At 23.4% G+C, this 21,723-nt stretch overlaps 2 protein-coding genes across 5 annotated transcripts in view; one reads left to right on the forward strand and one right to left on the reverse strand.

Moving 5' to 3' along the window:
• Positions 1–14,510, forward strand: part of LOC127283610 (uncharacterized) — a 37,547-nt gene extending 23,037 nt beyond the window's left edge. For both annotated transcript variants that reach the window (XM_051308602.1, XM_051308601.1), the window contains exons 3-4: positions 9,021–9,080; positions 13,969–14,510. In XM_051308602.1, coding sequence (XP_051164559.1) covers positions 9,021–9,080; positions 13,969–14,207 — 299 coding nt within the window. In that variant the 3' untranslated portion in view covers positions 14,208–14,510. The remainder of the gene's footprint in view (positions 1–9,020; positions 9,081–13,968) is intronic.
• LOC127283590 (hexokinase type 2) overlaps positions 1–21,723 on the reverse strand; it is a 66,643-nt gene that overhangs the window by 1,404 nt on the left and 43,516 nt on the right. For 2 of the 3 annotated variants that reach the window (XM_051308563.1, XM_051308565.1), the window contains exons 2-6: positions 7,066–7,228; positions 4,998–5,353; positions 4,773–4,872; positions 2,923–3,277; positions 1,403–1,673 (exon numbers count right to left, since the gene is read on the reverse strand). In XM_051308563.1, coding sequence (XP_051164520.1) covers positions 1,403–1,673; positions 2,923–3,277; positions 4,773–4,872; positions 4,998–5,353; positions 7,066–7,228 — 1,245 coding nt within the window. Of the gene's footprint in view, positions 1–1,402; positions 1,674–2,922; positions 3,278–4,772; positions 4,873–4,997; positions 5,354–7,065; positions 7,229–14,439; positions 14,641–21,723 lie in introns of those variants that run through there. The other variant, XM_051308564.1, reaches the window with a different exon arrangement.

Consider the following 21,723-nt stretch of genomic DNA (forward strand, 5'->3'; position numbering starts at 1 on the left):
CAATTTTTTCGAAGTTTTACAATTTATTTCTAAAACTTTTTATGTAAAATTATATTTTATATGAATTTTTCTAATGTTGAAAATTTCACTTTTTGTCTTTTAAAAATTAATTCCATAAAATTATTCAGTTTTTTTTATTAATCATCAATTTCTATCAATAATTGCTAAATAATTGACAATTATTGTGAAAGGAGTTGATTTTTTAAAAGTTTTAGTAATTAAAATCACATTTTATTATGAAATATAAAGAAAAATAATTTTTAACCATTTTACAAATTTTTTTAACTTTTAGAATTTTTTTTTTTTTTTTTTTTGAAAAATATTAAAAAATTTCCCTTATCCACACTATTTATTGTTTACAATAATAAAACAGCGTAAAAAATTGTCTATAAAATATAATAGAAATTAATTTTTTCAGAATTTCGAATTTTATTTAAAAATTTTGTTAACTTAAATACTTTTTTCTATTTTTCCACGATTTTTTTTTTTTTACTCTAAGTGAAACAAAAATAAAAATTACACAATTTACATTTCATCATCACATCTTTCCTCTGAGTTGTCACAAGAATAAATTTTTCAATTTTTCGACATTTCCTTGACATTAAAAAATTTGCCTTGACAAACAAATTTTACTAAACTTAATGAATTATAATAGAAATCTAATAATTTGAAGTTGCAAAATCACATTTTTCTACAAAAATTTAACTCTTCACTAGAATATGATGCTGATTTTCAAAACGTTTATGATCAACGATTAGAAAACAAATTTTTTTTTTAAAATGAAAAATTATAAAACTTTTTATGTAAAAAAATCTTTTTTATAATTTTTTTGATCAATAAACATTACAAAAAATATCAATCAATCAATTAAAATTAGGACAAATAAATGAAATTCGGAAACATTGCAACTTAAATTAATTAAAATTCGAATAATTTGAAACTGAAATCAATTATAATTTAGATAATTTGAATTTTCATTAATTTTAAGTATCGATTGATTGAATTTAATTAAAATTTTTTAAAATAAATTTTATTTTAACTAATAAAAATTAAAATGAAATTTGGATAAATTAAAATTTAAACAACTTCAAATTTTGATAAACTAAATTTTGGATTGATAAAATTGATGAATCGATGAATAATTTTGATTAATTCAAAATTGGGTCAATCGAATCATTTATAAAATTCACAATTTCTGACAAAAATATTTTCTCTGAATTATGAAATGAAAAATCTTTTAATTAAATTATTATTCGCCAGTAAAAAGGATATTTTATATTTCTAAAATACTTTAGAAAATTTTATGATATATTTTATTTCGTTGAAAATTTTTGGAGAAAAAATTGAGAAATTTTCGAAATTTGAATACATTGTTTTTACAAATTAATGAAAGATGACTCACCGTATGATTTTGTAATTGGCTAATTTTCTCTGTCATGAGATCGTGGAAGTGAGGATGAAATCTGTAGACGGAACCATCGACACCTACGGTAACATTTTCTTCTCCTATTTTATTAAGAACGGCAGCTGTTCCCGAACTCGCAAGATGTGCCGCTCTTCTTGATACCACTGAACAAACATATCTAACATTCTCACAGTCTTGATCACTGGCGTTTCTAACTCCAATTTCAGCTAAAACTTCCCGACAATTTGTATATTTTCCTTTTGGATCGCTGGAAATTAAAAATTTTCATTTATTAGTTTAATTAAGAATCACAAACTAAGGCCTCGGATTGTACGATTTTTTTCGACTTATTTTAATAAAAGAATACTTTTCCACTTATTTTACAAAATAAAATGAAAAATTAATTAATTTATTAAATTAAAAACCTATATTAATTTTTTTGTACAAATTGTAGCTATTCTAAAATTTAATTATTTTGAAATTTTTAATCTAAAAAGTCCTTGCAAAATTAATTATTTTTAATAATTTTAATGAAATTCTTCAAAAATTCAATTATTTAATAAAATATTTTGCAATTAAAAATTCTCTAAAATTCAATTATTACGTCGGTGAAGTTCACAATGTTTACGATCAACGATTGAAAATAAAATATTTTTCACTTAAAAAAATAATAACTAATTTTTTGCCTAGAAATATTTTTTTCAAAAAAATTTATTGATCAAGAAACGTTTCAAAAAATTTTGTATATCAAAAATAATAATAATTTAATCATTCAATTATAAAAGTTTTTTAATATTCAATTATTGTCTGTAGTTTGTAAAAAAAAAATCTTCATCAATTCAATTTTACAAAAATTTCAATTTAAAATCTCTTAAAATTCAATTATTTAAAAAAAATCTTAAATTCGTTTGAAATAATTCAATTATCTAAATTTCTTTATCTAATTTGCTATTTTTAATAATATTAATCAATTGTTTCAATTCAAATAGTTTTTTCACCATTTTTTAAAATTCAATTATTAAAAACATGTTTAGGTTGAAAATTCTCCCGTTTCCGTATCTTATTTTTAAAAACGACTGAATTTTTTTTTAACCATTTGTACTTCAAACTTTTCAAAAATTCTTAATTCATAAATAATTGGCATAAATCAGGTCTGGAATTTTTTTTTTTAAACTGACTTTTATTTTTTAAAAATCTAAAATTTTTGAAAAACTGTCTCAGTTGCATTTTTGATTAAATTTCTTGATAAATTCCTATGCAATTATTCTTATTCGGAAATATTAAAATTTATTTTTAATATTAATATTAATAATTAATTATTATTAAATTAATTTAATATTAATTTTAACAATGATTGATAGAAATCAAATATTTATTAAATTAAATTTATTAAAATTTAAAAAATCGACTGAAACGACTTTTTTTTGTCTATCCGAGGCCTATTTCTAATTTCATTCAAAAAAAAAAAAAAAAAGATTCTCAGAATAGGTAATTAAACAAAAATTTTAAACACTTACTTTTCAATTTCTGATACGTATTTAGTGAAGAATTGTCCTCGTTTTTTGAGTTCACTGGGACATTTACCACCGAATAAAAGACCATTATTGACAAGTTTTTCAAGTACTAATCTTGCCAATTCGCCCATGTACATGCCAGAGATCATTTTCTCGAAAATTTGTTTTCCAGGATTAATGGAATTTTGATCAACATCCCTGTCGAATTCAGTGAGACAAAAATCAAGTGTATTTCTCTCGCCAAACGCACCCCATTCCATATTTATTAACATATTTGATTTGTCTTTTGAATATCTTCCTGGTGTTGCACGTTTTGCATTTTGTGTCTTCTCAACGTAACATGCATTGCTACCCGTACCTAAAAAATAAACAATTATTATTATTTATTTTTATTAATTATATTCGTCTGAAAATATTGAATCATTCAATGGAGTGTGAAGACGCTATTAATAATAAATTCGACTATATTTCACCACTTGACATTTTTTAATCTTTATTCTCGTTATATTTTCATTTTGTGAGATTTTACATCTTGGACTACTTTTCGAATGGAACTAATTTCATTAAATAATAAAAAATTAATCATTTTTTTTAGTGAATGAAAATAAGATAATGTAAATTATATTTAGATTAATTATATTATTAATAATTTTTTTAAAGTGCAGACCTCGCATTATACGACTTTTTTCGAATTATTTTAATAAAATGCGACTTTTTTGACTCTTTTTTAACATTTTTTTAAACAAATTTTAAACAATATATACGTTTTTTTTAGTATACAATGAATATCTTCTTCAGATCTTCTTTATTTCAATTATTTAACAAATTTTTAACTAAAATTCTTCACTAAATTAAATATTTTTAATATAGTTTTAATGAAATTCTTCACACATTCCATTATCTTAAACTATTTTTCAATTAAAATTTTTATGAAATTTAATAATTGTTTATAATTTTAAAAAAATTATCAAATAAAATTACAAAAAAATTTTTAATTCAAAATCACTTGAAATTTAATTATTAGCAGAAATTTCAATTATTTTTAATGATTTTTATAATATTCTTCGAAAATTCAACTACATTTGAAACCATTTTTCGCTTAAAAAGTTTTCAAATTATTGTATTTTTGTCTGTAATTTCTAATAAATGTTTTAGTAACAGAAATCATCAAAAAAAATTTAATTAAAAATTACTTGAAGTTCAATTAATTTCAAAAATCTAAATTGTAAATCTTTGAAAATTCAATTACTTTTAAAAAATGTTATTTAAAATTATTTTTAGTTCTGTAACATTTAATTATTGTCTGAAAATTAAAAAAATCTTTTGAAATTCAATTATTTCTAAAAATTTCAACTTTAAATCCTTCAAAATTATTATTTAAAAATCTGTAAAACTTGATTAAGTATTGCCGGAAATTTTTTTGACCATCAAAACTAAAAACTATGCCATATTTTTTAATTCGAATAAATTGCTTAAATCAGATTTCAAAAAATTTTTAAAATTGAACTTTTAAGAATTTGTCCTACTTGAATAAAATTTTAAATATTTATCTTACAATTAGTTTGATTCTGAAATATTTGGAATAAATTTTCTTGATAATATTCTTATAGAATTATTCTCATTACAAAATTAATAAAATGAATTTAATATCTAATAACATTAGTTATTTAAAGTAAAATATTTATTAATCAATTAAATTTTATTGAAATAAAAAAATCTACTTTTTCGACTTTTTTTGGAATATAAATCGACTAAAACGTCTTTTTTTGTGCTTTAAAGTCGATCCGAGGCATAAATGTGTGAATTAATAAATGATTTTAATTTCGATAGTTAGAAATCAAATTTGTCTTTACCAAGAATAAGTCCAATACGACAATTTTTGTTTTTCCAAGCACAGGACATTAAGGTACCAGTGGTGTCGTTCAAAATGGCACAAACGTCAATCTTGACATCCTGAAGGATAAATAAGAAACTTAAAAATTTCTTCTGGTACAAATAATCAACAAATCATCAAACACGAGGTTAATTTTTTTTTTTTTTTTTTTTTTGTCAGGAAAAAAGTATATTATTTAACTTACGTTTCTCCTGGCAATTGCCGCTTCAAGAAGAGCAACAACGTCCTCTCCAACAACTCCACTGCAATTGAAACCTTTTGTCCACCTCACGAGTCTTCCTTCTGTGAGTCCTTCTTGCACCAATGGAAAACTAAACGTAAATCCAAGAGGTAAAACCTCATTTTCAAGTTTGAGATCTTTAACAAAAAGTGCCAAACACTGGGCGATGTGATCAAAAAGCTGTGTTCCAGTTCCCAACATTAAACTCTGTGGTATTGCATAGATTTTACTTTTCATATCGAAATTGTGTCCGTCCAGTGTAATCAAAAGTACTCGGAAATTTGTTCCTCCCAAGTCCAAAGCCAAAAAATTACCCTTTTCTGTAACAAAAAAAAAAAAAAATTAAATTTTTATTTTAAAAATCATAGTTCTTTTTTGTCTCTATTTTTTTTCAAATAATACTGTTCATTTTTGTAGGCAATAAATATTTGAAAATTTAATTCATTAAACAACTAATTTCTTTTACAAGATTTAAAATTTGAGAAAATGTAATTGTTGAAAAATGAAATTTTTTTTTCCTTGACGCTGACAAAATGTTTTTTTAATTAAATTACTTTATTTTTTTTCCTTGAAGGGAGGAATTTTCTTAACAAATTTATCTATTTGATATTTTTCCAGTGTTTTTAATAAAAATTTCTGACTTTTCCCCCGACATTTCGTTTCAGAAAAATGTCAAGGTTAAAATTTTTATGTTTTCTTTTTTTTAAAGACATAAATAAATTCATGTCGTCTTTCCAGTTTTCAAGGTTTTAAAATTAAGTGCCCACTCCGTTTTATCAAAAAAAAAAAAAATTATATATATAAATAAATAATAATAAATAAATAACGAGTTTAAACTACTGGAAAGTCATTTAGTAAAACTATAGGGGAAGTGTGAGTATTACTGCGGTTTCCCCTTATTATACTATAAATTTTTAAAAAACGAATTTATTTTTAATTTTTTAATTTTTAAATGTTGCTATTTCTTTAAAAATCCATTAAACAAACAAAAATATAAGTACTTTTTTAAATAAACTAATAAATATTAAATCATTAAAGATGCCACACTAAAAACCAGTAATAATAAATCAAACAAAATTTAAATGTTAAATAATTTATATTATTCATTATTATAATTATTAATTAATTAATTAACTAATTTCATTTTTAATTTAATATGTAATAACAACTGTATTTTTATATCAATTATGTTCAAATATTTCAAAATTAAAATTATTAACAATTGTTTAATTTGTTATTGAATTTATTTCCATTAAATTATTTGAATTTTCCCGCCAATTATGACAATAATGGGAATGAACAATATGGCGCTTCCGGTCTTCTAATCAAAGTATGTACGGTTGTGGTAGGGTGATTTTTGTTCTGGGCCCCCTAAAATTTTTTTAAATTCCATTATTTTTGTTTAAAAAACGAAAAAAAATGAGAAGGAACAAAATTTTTTAGGTACGGAACATAAAAATCACCCTGTATATATATATATATATATATATAAATAAAGATCAGTGGTGCCAAAAGTCTCGGAAATTTAATGATTTGAAGAATTTAATAATCGAACTTTTTAATTCACAAGTAAAATAAGAAACTACTTTGAATTCTTGGTCGTATCAATAATTGACGACAGAGGGGGTGCGAAACAAGAATAGATTAATTGTTCTGCTAGAAAGTTCTACTATTTTTCTCCGTGTTTGTTTATGAAGTTTAAAGTGAAAATACACAAAAAGGATATTTAACTTTTAATAAAAATCATTAATGCTTAAGTCTTTATTACAACCAAAATAATCAATAAAAACTGATATTTATTTTACAAATAGGAAAAGAAAAAGAAAAAAAGGAACTTTTAATAAAGGTAATTCTAAATTAAACATAACCTAAAATTTTCTTGCTTCTCAGGTGCCTTTCTCCTGAGCTTTTTCAGAACGTATACTATGAGTATTTAAGTATCTTAAAATTCGATTTTCTTTATTTTATCATATTTTTTTTTTCAATTACATATTTATTATGAAGATTAATTAATTGATAAAAATAAAATCACCTGTGCCATTGGGAAGGTCTTGAACGTAAGTTGTGTAACATTTAACTACAGCATCATCATGCTTATCCTTCGATAATCCCTTATTTATGTCCTCCGTCAATTTTTCCATAATTTTCCGACATTGTTCATCTGTCAAGATGAGATCTTTACAAATCTCCCTTATCTGAAAGTAAGAAAATTAATGGTTAGTTTTTATTTCAGAGAGACTTTTATTTAAATCAGACCATATCTTTTTTTTAAGACTACTGTGGAATATATATATATCACTTGTTCATATAGTTAATGGCGTTTTCTTGGAAATCTTTTCTTTAAATCTTAGTGCGATTATCAGCTTTTACAAAGTAACATCCGGTCATATATAGGATATATTTTGAAGAAAAAAAAAACTAATTTACAAAGTTCATCTAAGATAGTTTCTACATTCTCATGAAAAGAAAATTTTAAAAAAAAAAAAAAATATTCCTTTACTATTTACTAAATAAATTTGAATTCAATATATTTTATTGGAATAAAATTAAAATTTCTAGAATTAAATAATAAATAAACTTTTTTTGTTTTTTTTTAACTTTTAATTTTTTTTTTTAATATAAATTTTTGAAGACAGTTTCTTGAGAGTTATTAAATTCTTCGATAATTTTATTATTCATAGTTTAAATATTCGTCATTCATTTGATCAAAAATTAATATTTATTTATGATAAACATTTATAATTATCAGTATATAAAAAGAAAATGATAAAATTTGAATATAGCTGATAATATTGTGCGTGTTGGTATTTAATAAAATGATTCCTAATAATTAATTTTTTATTTTTTTTTGAGTGCAATAGTAAATAATTACATTTTCATATCAAGGAAATAATAAGACACAATTTTTTAAAATTTTTGTTCATTTATATCTCAGGAAACACCTCTCAAGGCAAAAATGGTTTAGAAAAAATATTTTATTTTATTTTATTGAAGGTTTAGAAAATTATGTATTTTATTTATATTTGTCTTAGAGTCAAATAAATTTTTATTTCTTTTAAATAAATTTTATTTAGTTTAAATAAAAAAAAAAAAAAAAAAAATTATATTTGCGCTAAATAAAATTTCATTTATGCTAAATTAAATTTTTTTTATATGAAACAAAAAAATATTAGGCCCTAAAATAAATATTTTTAATTCAAATAAATTTTTTTTTTTTTTCAAATAAACACAAAAGATTTCTCTGGGTATAATAATGGTGCATTTTTTAATTTATTAGTTATCAATTTCCAAAATTCAGTTTGTATTTTTTTTTTAATTTTGAAATAATATATATATTAAATAGTATATTATTTCAAAATTAATAAAGAAAATACATTATAAATATAAAAAAAGAATATACAAATTTATAGTTATTTTTTTTTAATTAACATAAAATTTCTTAATAATACTCAATTTACGCAATACTATATTTTATGATTCAACAAAATAAGTCACGTGTTTAATGATAAACGTGACCGAATTCTAGGAAATTAGCGGAATGAACATGAGATTCCCTTTAGTCATTTTATTCATCAAACCAGTTTTTTTTTTATCTGGCTACTGGTTAATGTTTCCTGCTCTGAGGGTAAATTTGAATATCAATGTTAATGTGCTTAGACAACATTGTAATCTTTCTTTTTCTAGTTTTCTTCAATTTTATTTTCTCTGGTTTATATACATTTTTATCAAACTACTGTTATTTACTCAATGAACGACAACAGTTCAATACGTCAATAATTTTTTTTTTTTTATGAATCATATTCATTTTTCACGTTTTTCTAAAAAAAAAATACTTTCTAGAAAATATATATTTTGAAGACATTTTTTTTTTATTTATTTTTTACTATAATTGCCGTAAATAACATATTTTTATTTGTTTATTATTTATGTTAGTTTTTTTTTATTAGTTTCCATTTTTAAATTTTATTTATTCTTTTTTTCTTCTAGATTTGTTGGTAAAATTTTCGCAATGGAAGTTAAATTTCGATTCTCGCATAGAGAAAAATCGTAAGTACCTTTATTTACGAATAAATGAATAAGAAATCATCTCGTAATTAGTATTACTAATAATTGACTTTGAAAGTCATTGAATTTACATAAAACTGTGAATGAACTTCATCATCACGTTTTTTGTGCTTTAAGCAAAATGGTATATGGTTTTTAATAAAGAAAAAAAATTTCATTTGGGAAATACAAAAATTTTTTCCCCTAAAGTTTATTTTTCCAAATACATTTTTAAAAAAACCGATACGTTGAATTTAAAAAAAATAAGCTTTCTTTCAATAACAATGATTAGTCAACAAATTCACAGAATTGCGGGAATTATTTTTAATTACCACTTTACGTTCCATTCTCTTAAGTGTTTTTTTTTTTTTTTTCTATACTTGCGATTCCACAATCGTTCAATAAATGGGACAATGATTGCGTTTATTTTTAACGATTACTTACACAATTAATTTATATACGCATATATTTATATTTATCTTTGACAAAAATATTTTGATTAAATGGCAATTTGAACTTGAATTTTAAATTTAGAAGAATCTTATCAGCCGAATGAGTTAATTAATTGATTGTAAAATTTAATATGCGTAAAGAGTTTTTAAAAAAATATTTTTACATATAACGAAAATAATTATTATACTTTATAATAAATATATTTTCTATATAGTTCAAAGTCATGTCCTTGCTATCATATTACCCCATCTTCCGTTTCTCAAGCTGTATACTCTTGCCATTGATTTTCTCTGACGTCATTGACACACCCGCAAACTGTCCGATAGAATTTACATGAATGAACGATAAAAGCTGAAGCACATGCGGTTCAAATAACGTATATTTGTGTATAAATTTCTCTTGACATTAAAATCTCAGTGGAATTGACACTTATGACAATTTTACATAACTATTATGTAATGATTCATATTTCATTTAGCAAATGCATTTCGAATTTTGTAAATTCATGAAAATAAAATTTACTGCATTCAAAATAATATTAAAAACATTTAACAAAAAAAGATTAATTTTATAAAAATATTTATTTTTTAATAATTTCAAAAGTATAAAAAATTTTATTTTCTTTGAAATATGCAATTCAAAAATTAATACAACTTTTATTTTTATCAGAAATAATTATATTTATATTTTCTCGTGTATTCTATAATGAATTTTACGTTCCACGCGACTTCATTTATGTTATTGTAATAAAAAACAGGTTTTTCATGCAAAAATGTTAATTACAAAACACGTGGTATATGTTTTTTTTTTTTTTTTACACTCGACTGGGAAGGAAAAAAAATATTACTTCGAAACAATATTGTTTTACACAATACAATATTTTTGAGTGAAGTTTCATTTTCATAAATTTCTAGAAAGATAAGAAAAAATTAATAAAAACATTAAGACAATTGAAAATGGAATTTAAAATTGTTTTACAAATTTTGTGAAAAAGAAAAAAAATATTTTTCTCAGAGTCAAATAAATATTTAAGTATTTCTTACAAATAAATTTTATTTGGATTAAAACAAAAATTTATTTGCGCAAAATAAAATTGTATTTGTATTAAATAACACATTTAAAATAAATAAAAAGTTATATTTGTCTCTGAGATAAATATATTGTATTTTATTTGATTTAAATAAATTTTATTTGTCTTAAATATATAAATGTAAATAAAAAATTTCTCTGAGTATATTATTAAAAGATATAACTATATTACAAATAGTAAAGAATTTGAATTTTTATCCAAATTTTTTTCATTTTTTTATAAATTACGTGAATTTTAAAAAACATATTTGTAAATTCCAACAAAAAGCAGAAAATAATGCGGAATCTGTATAGAAATATATATATATATATATATATATTCATGGCAATAAAAGAAAAGATAAGTTTTTTATATGGAGCATTTGTTATGTAAAATTCATATATTTTTCGCTTATTTATGTAACAAATAAAATCTTGAACGATTTTGTTATATATCGGTTAAATATTTTTAAAGTGAAAATTAATATTCAGCAATTTCACATAATTTAACATTTATTTTGAAAAAAAGCATATTTTTAATTTTGTTATATTTTTTCAGTTTCTTTTAGAAAAATTTTTTTTCCCTTAATATTTATCTAATTTAAATAAGTAGGAAATAAATTTAATTTAAATTAATTAATTTAAAAAATTTTTAATCTACATTTCAAAATATTTAAAATTTATACAAATTGAAATTATTTAATTATTTTTTTTATTAAGAAAATTATCAAAGTTGTGCGGCTTAAAAATAGTCACTATAGCTTCCATTTTTTTTAAAGTTATTTTTAAATCTCTCATTAATATACGTCACTATCATTATTGGCACGTAACATTATCGGTTTATTTAACATATTAAATTGTATACTTTAGACACACATTTAAAAGATTTTTGCACCTTCTATGACAGTTTCGAGTTCAAAGAATAATTTTATTTCATAAAAAGGTCTTTGATCCTTCTTTGAATTATCAAGAGAATAAAAATTATATCATTGAAACCAAAGAATGCGATGAATAAGCTTTTTTTTTAAAAAAAAAAAATTAATGTTTCTTTCAAATGTTTACGTCATAAGTGATTGTATTTTAAAACTAGAACAAAACAATAACAATGTAGTTCTCAACGTTTTTGATCAACGATAAAAGAACATTTATTTTGTTAAAAATCATAAAAAAAAAAAAATTTATCTAAAAAATGTTTTTTAAAATTTGTTAATTAATGAAAATTGTAAATTTCGCCATTATTTAAAGAGTCAAATCTAAATAAAATTCACAATACAATCGTTTATTTATTTGTAAATTTCTGCAGAAATTAGTTGATTTTAACTTTTTAAAAAACGTTGGTGAACTTTGCAATGCTTATGATCAACGATTGAAAAAAAAATATATATTTTTCACTCAAAAAATAATAACTAACTTTTTGCCTATAATTTTTTTTTTTCAAAAAATTATTGATCAAGAAACGTTGCAAAAAAAAAAAAAATTGTTTGATAAATAAATAAATAATTTGTATAGAAAAATATTTTCTCTTCTCAATCGTTGATCATAAACGTTGTGAACTTCACCGACGTTAAAAAAAACTATTAAAAATAAGTAAAAAATATTCTTCACGCGAAATGTAATATGTATGTTTTGTGGTGTGTAACCATATTGTAAAATTTTTAACAAAATTTAATTTGAAAATTTAAATTCTATGTAAGCTTATAACACTCGTATGAGGGTTCTCAAATGCTTTAAATATATAAAAAAAATTTTCTTTTAAAAATTATTGATCAAAAAACGTTGGAAAAATTATAATTTGCATTAAAAAAATATTTTGTCTTTCAAAATTAATTATGAATTATTTTAAATTATTAAATATTATTTATTATTAATTATAAATAATAAAAAATTAAAAATCATAAATGTTGTGAACTTCATCAACGTTGATTTTATACATTAACTTTTATAGATTAGAAGAAAATATCAGTAAATTGTTTTTGAAAAAAAAAAAGTGAAAAGAAAAGAGTAATTTTTATCTATGTACCTTATATTGTTATCGCGAAACTAACATTATTGCGAGACTGTGAAAATTAACAATACACTTTTGTGTACTCTGACATTCAAGTTAAAAAAGTTCTAATTTTTTTTAAACGAAAATTTCCATTTTTAAATATATATAAATAAATATAAATATAAATATATAAATTTATTTAAACCAAATATAATTTATTTAAAACAAATAAAATTTATTTAAAACAAATAAACATTTATTTAAAACAAATAAAAATTTATTTTATGACTATATAATATACTTTTAATATTTTATTAATGCAAAAATTCAATTCACGAAAGTATATAAATTCTGTAACTTTATAATATTGTTGTTTTGATGTCAGAGTACTTTAATTAAACATTGTTAGCGTGATGTACTTCATCAGATATATAGAAAATTGTTGTCACATTATAATAGTGTTTGTTAAGCTTCAGTGTGACTTGTAAAGGTGTACAATTATTATCATTAATGTTGAGTGAATGCAGATGGAATTTATAATAATTTTGAGTTTGTGACGATACAAATGTTTAGTTTAAAATTCATGAATATTGTACAAATTCTATTATTAAAATTAATACCTATAGTTTCCGTTTTATAGAAATCTATATGAAACAATTCTTTTTTTTAAAAATAATTTCTAACCAATTACATAAAAATTTCAATCAATTAACATTGTTTAAAAATTAATGTAGTTTCCGTTTCATGAAAATCTATGCAAATTTTTTATATTAACTAATTAAATTTACATACAGAGAAATTTTTATTTGCATTTATTTTTAAATTTATTTCAATCAAATAAAAATATACCCAGAGAAATTATATTTTTGTCTCAGAGTCAAATAAATTTTATTTGATTTAAATAAAAATTTTATTTGCACTAAGTAAAATTTTATTTGTTGCTTAAAACTAGCACCTATTTGTGCTAAATAAATTTCTTTTTGTTGACAAATAAATTTTATTTGCGCTAAGTAAAATTTTATTTGTGCTAAATTAATTTTTTTTTGTTGACACAAGTAAAATATTTATTTGCGAGTGTGTATAGTTAATTTAAAATAATTTATTCATTAAAAAAATGTATGAAAAAAAATAGAATATTTATTTAAAACAAATAATTTTGCTTACAAAAAAGCGTTTTTTCTCGAAAAAAAAAAATTGCATTTGTAAAACTTTTCCCTGCTTGTAACCATATTGATAGAAATAACTGAACATTGACTATATATATATTGATTTCATTTATCCAGTACATTTCACACAAAAGTAGTTTGGAATTTCAAGAAATGATTTATATATTTCCAAAGGGGAAATCACACTGAATGACTAAGATTTTTTTTTTATTTTTAGTGGAATCTCTTGTCAAGGTTAAGGGATGTGACACTAAGGAGAATAAAAGCCGGGTTTCAAACCAATGCCCTCGTGACTCGTGCACACACACGAGTATAGGTAAAATCGATTGGAGCACCTGGTTTGTGTATATTCTCATTATCTCATACGACACTGAGTGCATGCATGCATTTTTTTCTGTCGGTTTCTTTGCTAACAAAAAAAAAAGAAAAAAAACTCAACGAAATGTTCGATCCTAGCTTCAAACATTACGTAAAAGCACACGTAACTTTGAAACATTGATATTCCCACTCTCTTCAAATTTTCCCTCATACGTCGATACTTGACTATTCTTTTTAATCGTAGCGCCTCATGGCTCGCGCAAAAGTGCACACGAGGCATGCTCAATTGTCATTTTGCCGAAATTAATTTTGTCGCCTTTTTTTTTTTTTATTTTTTACACACATAATTTACAAAATTTAATTCTCTCACCTCCGGTTTAATCAAATCACTAGTATTTAGTGTCGGTGACATCTTCATAATGTTGTTTTTTTTTTTTTTTTTTAGTGAAATAAAAAAACACTTTTTTTCTCACTTCACTTATTAAAAACACTTGTGTGTCCGAGGGGAGGGAAAAAAACTGATAAAATGTGAAAAATCCTCTATGAAACTTGGCGTCTCTATGCGCTGTTGCGTGCGTACCAATCCAGTTTTATATTGAGACTAAAGTTGGAGGCGCCTACTCCACGCGCACCTCCATGCATATGGACTTGGAGTTGTTGGTGGGGTTGTGTTTCCATGTTGGGGGTAGGCCAAATGGCATATATATATATAAATATATATATATATATATGAAGGAAGTGGAGGTGGACTGGACTCGAAAGTATGGGTAGTTCCCTCTTCCACCCAAGGTTGTTTGGCTTCCTCTTGATCTCCCCTTCTACCCCCCCCCCTCCTTTTTCCCTCCTACTAACGTACTCGCTGATTTCCACGTTTTATCGGTGAATGCGCCTATACAACCGGGAGAAGGAGGCTCGCCTGTCGTCCCAAGGGCAACGAGGTCACGTGGCATTCCTGCATCTCTCCAAAGTTCTTGCGGCGATAAACCATTGCACCATTCTGTCAAAATTTTACATTCACGTGCGAAATTCCCCTCGCAAAGAAGAGAGTAATGTTTCATCATCTGATTGTAGGATTTTTTTTTTTTTTTTTACTATAATTCATTTATTGTATTTCATTCAATATTTGGATTTTAATTCTTTGCGAGGTTTTTTTTTTTTGCATTTGTATTTTGCAAAATATTTGCAAATTTTTATTAACAATGAAAAATATATTTTAACTAAGATATAGTGAGTGTGTACTAACTGGAAAACCCCAAACGGGAATTTTTTTGTCAAATTGGAAATTTTTACAATTTTTTTTTAAATCTTTTTTTTTTTATTTTATTTTTGGAAATTTGTTTATTTTTACAAACGGGACAAAATTTTTGATTATTAGCTCGCTTTTTGTGACGCATGAATGTTTAAAATTAATATATATTAGAATTTTTATTTGTTTCAATTATTTTTTGACATGATTTCCATTTGTAACTGAATTTTTACTTATAACCAAAAATTCTTTTAACAGAATTTCTATTGGATCGAATTTTTATTATGCGAGAATTTTCATTTGTATTTGAAATGTCGAATAAACATTCGTTATATGAACATATGGGCGCGAATTTTAAAATCAGAAATTAGCCCGAAAATTTTGATTGATTAATTTTGAAATTCGCGCCGAAATATGTTTCTGTCGAATATATTTATTCGAACAATAATGAAAGTTCTGTCAAATAAAAATTCTGGTTAATGAAATTTCGCTTATGTAAAATTTTTGAAAATTCGGTTAAATAGAAATCATGTCAAAAAATAATTAGCACAAATCAAAATTCGGCTAAATGAAAATTATATCTAATGCACGGAGAAAAATGAAAAAACGAATAAAGTAACTTTTACTATACTTTAAAAGTAAAACCGGAACTGTCTGCACTCTCAAAATCTGAATTAGTAAAAAAGTTTACTAATTTAAATTAGTGACTCACTTTTTGCTTTAGAATTAGTTAAATTTTACTAATTGTTAGTTAAAGTTACTAATAATGAGTAAAATTTTACTAATTAAGAAGAAAAAAGTGAGTCACTAATTCAAATTGGTAAACTTTTTTACTAATTGAGATTTAGAGAGCAGTTTCTGGTAATTTTTACTCCAGAAATAGTAAAAATTATTTTGAAAATAGTAAATTTTACTATTTTTGGAGCAAAAATTGCTAGAAATGCTCAGAAACTGCGGACAGTTTCGGTTTTACTTTTTAAATATAGTAAAAATTACTTTATTCGTTTTTCCATTTTTCTCCGTGTGACATTTTATAAAAAAAATTCTAATAAATTAATAATTTGAGGCATTATTTATACGTCTTGTTTTTTTTAGGTTTTTTTTTATTAATGTTTCACTCAGAGAAAAGTTTTGTTTAAACCAAATACAACATTTTTTGTGTTAACTCAATTTTTAGGTTATTTTAAACAAAATTTGTTTAATTCAAATAAATGTTTGTATTTGATTTTAATAAATCATACATTGAGAAAAAATTATACCCAATTTGCGAGTACAAAGATATAATTTTTGATGATTTTTTATTTTTATTTTCTAAATTAAATAATTTATTATCTGCATTAAATCAATCGAAAATTCTATTTGAAATAAAAAATTTGTTTTACTGTATATAGCAGTAAATAGTATAAAATAAGTTTGAATTAAACATATACTATACATGTTTGATTCAAAAATATTGTACAAAGCTTAAAATTTTACTTTGCAATCATCATAATATTTGGATAAAAATTCATAGCTCGTACAAAATGTGTGAATTTATTGCAGTTTTCTTCCCCTTCCAAAAAAAAAACCCCCTTAAGATTTATATGAGAAAGAGATTAAATTTTTTTAATGGATTACCTCTAAAAATCTTGTTTTAATATACGTCACTGATTTATATTGGAAGAAAGGGGCTCAAATATAAATAAGTGCTTCAATTTTAGGTTACTTCGAATGTGGTATTCATCCGAAAAACTACTCTATAAATAGCTAAAATAACATCCCCTTTGCTAGATCTGTTTAGGAGATATGTGTACATCTCAATTTTGGTTGAAACTAATTTTAATTTTATATAAATTGGCAATTTTCATTATTGCTATATGTTCTTTTCGGTATAAAACAAATATTGATCCTTTATTTCTATTTTCATGACATTGGCATTATGGTTTTGAAACCGATCCAACATTAATTATATACTTAGAGGCTAAAAAAAAACAGTTGTGCGAGTTATAAATTATTTTTCTGTGAAAACTTTCGAATTTTCAAATAAAAATTATACAAATAAATATATTTATTTGAAAATAAATAAATGTATTTATTTGATACAATAAATACTTATTTGATAATAGTCAAGTAACCGGTTATTTGAATCAAATATTTTTTTTTTCGTGTTATAAAATACACAATTTATAGAAACTAAAGGTGATTCCAGTTTGCATCATCCTTTGGTGTATGATGAAATTCGCGAGTACCGAGGTAGAGAATTTCCACCCTCAATTTTCATCCCTCCACATTGGTGATACCAGGTTCACCGAGTGGGTTATACCCCGCTTTTCTGTTCTCCCAGGATACAAGCATGACGACATAAAGTTGTTCGCTTAGAGCAGAAATTCTATTCCGTATATATCCTTGCACTGTTGCGTCACATAGCTCGATTAATTAAGGAATAATTGACTATAAATACAATGCGTCTAAATTTGACACTGGTTTATTAATCTTTAATTATCTTTATCGTATAATCACACGGAAAGAAATCTTGTTAGAATATTTAATAAATCTGAATAGAAATTTTGATATTTTTGTTTTTCAATTGCGAAACATTCTGGTTTGATAATAAAAGTTGGTATATTTTTATACGAATACCTTTAACTGAAGACATTTTACGAAAACTGAAATTATTATTTCTTAATTCAAATATACAATTTTCGAATATTTATTAAAATTAGCGTTAAATAGGCTAAAGTACAATCATTTTAATGATATTAATATGAAATACACTGAGAAAAATATGCTATTGAATCAACAGTATTTTTGCCGCAAAGGTATAAAAATTATTTATTCAAAAGCATATGCTATATAGAATCTGTATAATATTTTACAAATTCTATAGCATATGCTTTTGAATCAATAATTTTTATACCTTTGCGGCAAAAATACTGTTGATTCAATAGCATATTTTTCTCAGTATAATAGTTCTCTATTAAAGTCAGATATTATTTTAGCGAAAACTAAAATTGATAAATCTTGATTTCAAGTGAACGTCAATTGAAATTTTTTTTGGATTTGATACTTTTACAATGTAAAGTATAAACCCTAATCTTTGATTCTTATAACCAAAATTACTCAAAAATAATCAGTATTCACTTTGAATTTAATAAGAACATTTTTATATGCTCTGTAAATTTTGCAAAGAAAATTTGACGATCTCGTTCTTTTGTTTTGACATTTAACCACACTTTTAAAAAACTAAACTTGTTTTTCATTTATAATGTGACAAATCTAACAATCAAAAAGTGTGGTTAAATATCAGAACGCAAAAGAATGAGATCGTCAAATTTTCTTTGCAAAAATTTACAGAACATATGAAAATGTTTTTAATAAATTTAAAGCGAATACTGATTACTTTTGAGTGATTTTGGTTAAGAATTAAAAATTAAGATTTATACTTTACATTGTAAAAGTATCAAAGTGATAGCTTCAATAGTTTTCGAGATACAGTCTCTCAAAGTTGATCCTTTTGAGATTTTACATTCAATAGTATAATAAATAATATTGTATGTAAAACCTCAAAAGGGTCAAATTTGAGAGATTGTATCTCGGAAACTATCAAAGCTATCACGTTGATCTTTTTTGCAAATTGTTAGGAATTTAGACAGCTTTAACTTACATGTTGGTCATTTTTTCAAAAAATCATTAGTTTCAAAGCTATATTATAAAAACCGAAAAATACCGGATTTTGGCTAAAATCACGAAAAAAAATGGATTTTTTGCGGAAGCTATATTTCGGTCAATTTTTGAGCTACAGGGTTTATTATTTATCAAATTACTCAGGATTTTATACACTATATTTTTTATAATAACTATTTTTATGCTAAAATGTCTTGGAAGGCGGCAATTTGTAGAAAACTGATTTTTTGCACTTATTTCTTAAAAAATTTTTAGGTTCCGGTAGGAGTTCAAAAAGTACCAAGTTTAGGTACTTTATTTTTAACCCAAAATAAAGGATTTAAGCAAAAAAAAAATTGAAGTCTTGAGTTAAAACATCTAAAAATGCTAACTTGACCGAACTATAGCCTACTTAACGCTAATTTTAATAAATTTTTAAATATTCCCAGCTTAGTCAACTGCAATTTTTGTAGAAATGTTTTTATTTAAAGTGAAACGAGTATTTTCCATTAATCCATCCAAATGTACAGAAACTTTTTGAACTTAGTGTATATTATAAAGCAAAAATCTATGATTTTAAAAATAAGATCTTCAGTTTCTTTGAAATATTTTTTTAAGATAAAAGGACATATTTTCGATCGGTTCAGACACGTCCTTTGATTACGTGTTTAGAGACACGTTTTAGGCCTGATAGACTGCTTATCTGACTGGAAGTTCTTTGAATTATGTCTACTTCTTTTTCAGATTAAGTTCAGATCACTTCTATTCTTTACAAACAAAAGAGAATGCGTATAATGTTCTAATAATTCAAGAATCCACTGCATGATTTTTTACAGTCTAAAAAATTTGTTTGGAACAACTAAAAAAATGCATTTGCTATACAGTTAACCAAAAGTTTATTTGACGCAATTCAATTCTTTTTTCGTTCTAAAAATTTATTAAAACAAACCAAACGTTAATTTAGATGAAACAAATTTTGTTTGTAATAACCAAAAAATTGTGATAGTACAAAAAAAAATTGTATATTTGGTTCAAAACAAAACTTTTATGATTTATTTCTGATCGCACAAAATCCTTATACTTAGAGAAAAGTTTTAATTTGACATCTTAACAAATTAAAACTTTTATCACTGGTCGAAAAGAAAGAAGAAAAACATCTCTTCAGCAATAATAGAGAAAAGTTTTGTTTGAACCAAATGTGTACCATTTTTTATGTCAATTTAGTTATTTCAAATAAAATTTGTTTGATTCAAATACTCCTTTTCATTTGTGGTCAATGACTTTTCGATAAAGAGCAAATAGACAAAAAAAAAATTTGTTACATCAGAATTTACTGAATTTGCAAATTCATGAATGTAAATACGTCACTATAATATACACTGTGCGTGTACATGTGTGTGTGTGTTTGATCAAACGAATAAAAAAATGTCTGATAATAATCGATTATCTATATAGTCATTGCTGCGCGTCAACATTCTATAAAGGTCAGTGAGATTATATAGCAATGAGCGTGTTGTTATAAATTATAAATAAAAGAAAAATAAAATAAAATAAGTTTTGCAGAAAAAATTACGTTCATGTCGCGAGAAAGTATTTTCTAAGGGTGACGCAACGAATCGAACTTTGTATGCTATAAGCGAAGGGATCGGGGTAAATTCTGATTGGCTGTTTCTGGGGGCTCGAACGGTCGATCCCTCTACTGACGTCACATCGCTTCCCAACTCCCGTACGTCCTTGCTATGTAACTTTCCAACAACGGTTCTCTTTGGGATCCTTATACATACATACTAGTATTTTCCAGAAAATATATTAAACGATTTGCATGATTAAATGTAATTGCAGTTTTTTTCATTCAAAAAATTTACTGTAGTCGGAGAATAGAATTTTAAAATAAAAATAATTAATATAAATGGGACTTAGAACCAATAGCTCATGCTGATTTTAATACCTAACTTTTTTAAACTAAGACTAAAGATAAATTAGAATAAATTTAAATTTTTTTTAATTTTATAACTAAATTTTTACAGAAGATAAAAAGATTATGAAGATGATCTAAATTAGGATCGAAACTTTTTACAAAAAAGAAACAAAATAATTATCTACTTTCAATCTTTAATGATTCTAAATACGGGAAGCATGATTATCCCATAAAAATCATTAGTTAGAATTTTTAATTTCAAAAATTTTATTAGATATAATTATTTTTTAGACAAATTTTAATTGTCTCAATCAAAATTTGTTTGACACAACCAAAATTAGAAAAAAAGGATTTTTGTTGTTCTAACTAAAGATTGATTAGGAAAAACCAAAATTTTGTTGATTCAACAAAAAAATTTTGGTTACTTAAATACCAACCAAATGTTTGGTTGTTAATACCAAACCTTTTTTCATAGTGTAAATACCACAAAAAAACTTCAACTTCATAATTACATTGAATCACAAAATAACGTTAAAATTTTCATTATGTATTGTATTAGACTCTTAAAAAAATTCCATGTTACTATAAATAAGTAGAATTGATTAATGCAATGTAATTATTGTCCCAATGTCACCAAAAATATTTACATTGTAATAAGGAATATACACACACATGTATAATATATAGGTTATTGATTACTTATTTTTTGTTGTATATATGCTTTATCATAATATATTCATCATTTTTATATTCTTCATCAATAAGATGATGAAGCTTTTTATTTACTTTGAAAAAGTATAAATAAACGAAATATAAGGAAAGAGACAATAGGAATTGCGCATTTCATG

The sequence above is a fragment of the Leptopilina boulardi genome, unplaced genomic scaffold (assembly GCF_019393585.1).
Source record: "Leptopilina boulardi isolate dan_hultmark-lab unplaced genomic scaffold, ZJU_Lbou_2.1 LbouV2_310, whole genome shotgun sequence".
In the NCBI taxonomy this organism is placed as follows: domain Eukaryota; kingdom Metazoa; phylum Arthropoda; class Insecta; order Hymenoptera; family Figitidae; genus Leptopilina; species Leptopilina boulardi.